The sequence below is a fragment of the Dipodomys ordii genome, unplaced genomic scaffold (assembly GCF_000151885.1).
Source record: "Dipodomys ordii isolate 6190 unplaced genomic scaffold, Dord_2.0 Scaffold54, whole genome shotgun sequence".
In the NCBI taxonomy this organism is placed as follows: domain Eukaryota; kingdom Metazoa; phylum Chordata; class Mammalia; order Rodentia; family Heteromyidae; genus Dipodomys; species Dipodomys ordii.
In genome coordinates, this window is record NW_012267270.1 from 6,202,808 (window position 1) to 6,209,023 (window position 6,216).

Below are 6,216 nucleotides of genomic sequence, written 5' to 3' on the forward strand. Positions count from 1 at the left end.
TCACGGTCTCTCCTGCCCGGGCTGGCTTTGAACCGCGATCCTCAGATCTCAGCCTCCTGAGTAGCTAGGATTACAGGCGTGAGCCACCAACGCCCGGCTCCAAAGCCATTTCTTTATTTATTTATTTTTGGATCTGGTCGTGGGGTCTGAACTCTGGGTCTGGGCGCTGTCCCTCAGCTCTTCAGCTCAAGGCTAGCGCTCTACCATTTGAGCCATAGCACCACTTCCGGTTTTTTTTTTCTGCTTATGTGGTGCTGAGGAATCGTTTCTAAGCGCTAAAAAAAATAAACTTTTTATTATTTTTTTTAAATGATAGGATCATTCCTCCCGATCTTTAGAGAATGTCACCACATATACAAGCATACAGAAAAGAACCTTCTTGGTTTGAGAAATCTGTCCAGGCTCTGGGTTCCTCCAGCATGGGGCCTCCCTACCACCAGTGAGTTAGCTCCCAACAGACTTGAGTTTTCTGGACCAAAGCCTGCCTTGTGCCTCTTATTCTCCAGAACTTCCCTTGGGAGCAAGTGCCATGACCTTTGTCATTGTATTACTTAAGTGTGCTTAAGTATAGTTCCCAGACCATCTCCAAGCCCCACAAATCATGTTGTTGCCAACAACACACAGCTACCCTCCTCTGGCCCTCTCCTAACATTTGTAGGCTTATGGAGCCCCATCCGTCCACTGTACCCACTCACCCCAAACAAACTTAAACCTCAAGGATTCTCTGCTCCTCTACTCACCACCCCAGACAGGTAGTTTGGGCACAGGGCACCCTGGGACAGGAAACGAAGGCCCGCTTCAAGCATGAGACTGGAAGATCCATTACACAGTGGAGAGGCCAGCCATCTAGGAGATCCATGGGTGAGCGGAGACTCGGAAACACTCAAGTCCAAGTGGGCCGAGTGAACCCAGGGAGGCAGCATTGGAACGTGACTCAAGCTGAAACTTGAGACAGTTAGAACTGTGATCTACGTGAAGGGGTGAGGCCTGTCTTGAGAGGAGAAAAGGGGGCCTGTTTTGGTAAATAAGTAAACAAAAGCAAACACAAATACAGACACACGGAGCTTTGCGAAGAAGCAGAAGAAAGTAATCAAACTGTTAAGAGCCAATGCCAGTGAATCCTCAGAACCTGCAAATGTCTTATTATACAGCAAGGGGGAATTAAGTTGAACATACAATTAAGGCTGTTAATCAGCTGACTTAGAAGAAGAAATGGGCACTTGCCTAGCCTATGCCAGACTCTGGGTTCTATGCTCCAAACTACAAAAATGGATAAATAGATCTGTCTGGATTATTTGAAAATGTTCACTGTAAACACAAGGGTCCTTAAATGAGGAAGAAAGTTAGATGACTCAAAGATGGCATCTTGAGAACCTCTACTAGCCACTGCTGGCTTTGAGAATATGAAGAGGCCACAAACCAAGGAATACGGGAAGACTCCAAAAGTTAGGAAGGCAAGAAAACAGATTTTTTCCTACAGCTTCCAGAAATAAACACAGCCTGCCAATACCTTACATTTAGCTTAGGGAGACTCATTTTGGTCTTCTGACTATAACATAAATATGTGCTGTTTTAAGCCACGAAGTTTGTAGTAAGTTATTTCAGCAGCAAGTGGGAAACTCATACAGCGGACTATGGGGAGGAAAGAGCCATCTTTTGAAACTCAGCTTCTCCATCTAGACAAAGGGATACTTGCCCTTTTCATATTAAGTTTTTGTTTTGTTTTTGAGATAAGGTCTCACTAAACTCATTCACAATCCCTCCATTTTAGCTTCTTGAGTGCTAGGATTATAGACTGTGTCACCATGCCTGCCTTTACAAAGCGTTTTTGTGAGGCCCAAATGAACTGTACAGAAGCTTCTTAAAATCAGTGGACAGATGCAAACATAAGCACTTGCCATCATAGAACTGGTATCTCTAGGGAGTATCTATGTGGTCTTCTTACCTATGTCCTCGATACCTTATGGTTTCTGAAACAGGTCTCACTACTTAGCCCAGGCTAGCCTTATACTCTTAATCATCTTGCCTCAGCCTCCCAAGTGCTGTGATTACAGACACATACATCTAGCTTAACATTTGTGGGAATTGACAAACACCCCATTTGGGCTGCTTCTGCACCATGGTGAAGGTAAGGTGGGTTCCTCTTGGGCTCCAGCTGGAGAGAGCTTTACGAGTACAACTGGAGGTCAAGGCTTTTCAGGAGATGACCAACCTAATGACCACCTCCAGAAAAGTCCTGAGAACACTGGGAAATGCTCAGTTGTTTAGCCTGGGCTGTACTACAGAGCAACTTCAGAGGTTGGAACCCAGGATACTGCCTGCCCTCCTCCCTTATGGTCCCCTCAGAAGGGCTCACCTGAAGAGGGGCTTACTGCCTGGGGTAGGCCTTCTCCTGCTGCCTGGCCCTCTTTAGGACAGTCCTTGTTGTCTGTGGCTCTAAGCTGGGTATGAGAAAAGAGCTGGAGGACGAAGCCAGGAGGGAAGGTGCCATCAGTGAAGTGGCGGACCTCAGCTGGTGCTGCGAATGCTTCAGCTGGTGAGTCTGGGGACGGAGGGTCTGGGATGGAGGACAGCAAGAATGGTCAGCTTTTACCCCCAGAGAGCTGCAGATGCCCCCTGCCTAGCCATGCCTACACTATGTAGCCAGGGCCAACACTTACCTGGGTCAGGATCCAAGTTTTTGGTCACTGGCCTTCCTCTCTTCTTTCTCACAGGCTCTTCCCCAGAGGGTTCCTTCCATCTCTGAGTGCGGGACTTCTTATTATTTCCTGGCTCTGTCGCAGGGGCAGCTGCAAAATAAAAGATGAGGCCACCATGCCTGAACCCCACAGCCTCAGGCTCCTAACAACACCTTCCTGCCCCAGCCTAGATCATAGGGCTTGTGCTTCACCCCTCACCCCCGCCCACACCGCCTTCCCAAGGTCCCCTGTTGACTGACCAAGCAGCTCAAGGGGGCGGAGTCCTCTAGGCCGGCTCCTTTTAGGGAGAGGGTTGTCCTCGGAGTCCAGGAGGACCACGATCTCTGCTGGCATCCTGGCAGGGTTCGGGTTGGAGTCTGGATCTGGCTGGACATCCTGGCCCGATTCTGAAGGGGCAAAGGCCCACTGAGCTCCCAGGGCTCCCACGGGCCCTGCTTCTCCCTCGGCCCCCACCCTCCCTACCTGGGCTCGGTAGGGATGGCTGCTCAGCTTGGACATCTTGCAAAAGGGCCACTCCTTCACTCCAGGCCTCCAGGATGTTGTTCTTCTCAGAGCGGCTCAGATCTAGGGTGTGTGGATGCTGCTCCAGAATGTGCATGCGTGCTGTTTCGGCCGAGGGGAACCGGATCTCTGACCCACACACCATGCACAGTGTCCGCCCACCGCCTCCAGGGCTGTTTCCCACCAGAAACTCCTGTTCCCAAGACACTTGCTGCTTGGGCTCTTCACAGCCATCTCCACCTGCCTCCAAAAGGTTGGGCCGAGGCGGCGGGGTCTTCTCCTGTTGGGTTACTGAGGATGGAAGGAAAATGTCTGTAAAGATGCCCATGGCTGGAAATGATGCTTAGAACACATCTATGTGGGGCAGGTGAGGGCCATGCAGCGTTCTTCCCACCAGATCTCACAAAGCTCCAGGCACGTGCACAAAGCCTGTGTGCCTAGCATTACTACGCCACTAATGCCTCTATACCTCTATTAGTCCTGGGTCTTAGGTTCCATGTTTCCCAGGTTGCCAGTCTCTGGACATCTGCCCAGAACTCTTGACTATTTGGTGACATCATTCCTGTGACATACTCCTGATGGTTGGCTGTAACTGTACTTGATTTTCATGACACTAAATTTTATCATCTTCTGGTCCCCACGGGGGAGAAAAGATATTCTGTCAGTGGCTCACCTGCTGGTTCCTCTACATGTTGAAGAGCAGGTCTTCAAAACACGCTCTGACCCCCTCACAACTAGCCTTGACCAGTGCTCCCCAAGTATTTGCAGTGATGGCTTTGCTCCTACTGAACTATATGCCACCTGTTCTACCTACTCTCTGTGCTCTTAAACTAGCACTGCACAGGTCAACCATGGTGGCATAAACCTGTAATCCTAGCTGGGAGCTGGGCAGGTGGCTCAATGGTAGTGCTTGCCTTGCATGCATGAGGCTCTGGGTTCAATTCCTCAGCACCACATAAGCAGAAAAAGCCAGAAGTGGCTCTGTGGCTCAAGTGGTAGAGCACTAGCCTTGAGCTGAAGAGCTGAGGGACAGCACCCAGGCCCAGAGTTCAGATCCCACAACTGGACCCAAAAACAAAACAAACAAACAAAAAAAAACAAAAAGAAGAAGCTCAGGGACAGTGCCCAGGCCTCGTGAGTTCAAGCCCCAGGACTAGCATAAAAAAAGTTGGGTGCTGGTGGTTGACGCCTACAATCCTAGCTTCTCAGAAGGCTGAGATCTAAGGATCATGCTTCAAAAACAGCCCAGGTAGGAAATTCCATGAGACTCATCTTCAATTAACCAACAGAAACTGGAGAGAGACAAAGACAGAGAGAGAGACAGAGAGACAGAGACAGACAGAAGAGGGAAGGGGACAAAAAGGGAAGGGGAAGACAGAGAAGAGGAAGGGAAAGAGAGAAGCTCTGATGGGAGAGAAACCCTTTACAGCTCACCAAGTGGCTTAAGACCGATGTTAGCTGGGTAGGTCACTGTTTCTGGCAAAGGTCTATGGTGGCTCTTTGACTTCTCACTTGCACCAGAACAAACACAAGCTAACACCTAGGAGCTGTATCCAGAACAGACCTGAGCCTTGGCCTGAGCCAATCTAGGGTTCAGGTGAACTGTACTCACTTCCCATGAGACAGGACCTGATCTCTCAGTGGTCATCCATTCTTTCCCACCACTCCCTGAAACCAGCTCTCCTAATGGTTACCAGTGAACCCAGCAGGAAGTTCCTCAGCCTGTCAGCTTTCCAGCTAGATTTTTAACTCCAGATATATGCAGAGCACCAATCAAGCTTCCTTTTCTGCTTTTCCACTGCTGCTTCTCAGGCACTCTTACAGGGTTCTCCCCACAGTGGGGTATGTGTGTGCAAACCCTGGGGCTTAAATTCAGGGTCTGGGTGCTGTCCCTGAGCTTTATCGTACTCAAAGCTAGTGCTCTACCACTTGAGCCACAGGTCCATGTCAGGTTTTTTTGGCTTTTGTTTTGATAGTTAATTAGAGATCAGACTCTCAGGGACTTTCCTGCCCGGGCGGACTTTGAACTGCAATCCTCAGGTTTCAGCCTCCTGAGTGGGTTACAGGTGTGAGCCCCACCGTTTCACCTTCCCTCCAAAGCATGGCACTTTGTGTCCTCTGCACACTGAAAGCCAAAATTTAGTCTAAAATCTCCAACACCAACAGAGCTTACCAGTGATAAAGGACTGAATTAATCTCCACCCTGCCTTCCATCCAGGGCTCTGGTTCTTGGACTCCTTGCTTGGCCTCTTCCCTCTGATTCTTACCTTTATTATTGCCTCTTAATGATGCTCATATTTACACTTCCCACCAGAATGCTATATAGCCCAGACTGGCCTTCTTGTGATTCTGCCTCAGTCAAGATTATAGGTATACACCATTGAACTTGCTCGTAATTGGCATCTTGAATTTACCATTTTCAAACCTTAACTTTCAATATCCCAACTCTACATATACCCAGTCTCCTTCCTTCTCAATAAACAGGAAAGCATCCTTCAGTTGCTTAGGCCAAAAGCTTGAAATTCACCTTCTTTCTCACATACTTCAATTATCTACACTTGATCTTTTCTCTGCCTAAAAGGCTCTTCCCTCCAGCTATGTCCAGGGCTGGCTCTCTAACTTCCTCTATGTCTGTGGCTCACACCTGTAATCCTAGCTACTCAGGAGGCTGAGATCTGAGGATCATGGTTCAAAGCCAGCCCAGGCAGGAAAGCTGGAGACCCTTGTCTCCAATAAACTACTCAGAAAAAGCCAGAAGTGGCGCTGTGGCTCAAGAGGTAGAGCACTAGCCTTGAGCAAAAGAAACAGTGCTCAGCTCAGGCCCAGAGTTCAAGCCCCAGCACCAGCCAAAAAAAAAAAAATAAATAAAAATAAAAAACTCATTACCTGACTTATACACTTTATTTTTTATTTTTTTGTGTCCGGTCGTGGGGCCTGAACTCTGGGCCTGGGCGCTGTCCCTCAGCTCTTCAGCTCAAGGCTAGCGCTCTACCACTTGAGCCACAGCGCCACTTCC

The 6,216-nt window shown here is 48.9% G+C and overlaps 1 protein-coding gene across 1 annotated transcript in view; it reads right to left on the bottom strand.

Annotated features, from left to right (window-relative positions):
• The window catches only part of LOC105989151 (chromosome unknown open reading frame, human C11orf84), a 16,325-nt gene that overhangs the window by 7,774 nt on the left and 2,335 nt on the right, over window positions 1-6,216 (bottom strand). Inside the window, exons 2-5 of the mRNA XM_013020986.1 lie at window positions 3,162-3,491; window positions 2,939-3,085; window positions 2,661-2,789; window positions 2,357-2,557 (exon numbers count right to left, since the gene is read on the bottom strand). Coding sequence (XP_012876440.1) covers window positions 2,357-2,557; window positions 2,661-2,789; window positions 2,939-3,085; window positions 3,162-3,491 — 807 coding nt within the window. The remainder of the gene's footprint in view (window positions 1-2,356; window positions 2,558-2,660; window positions 2,790-2,938; window positions 3,086-3,161; window positions 3,492-6,216) is intronic.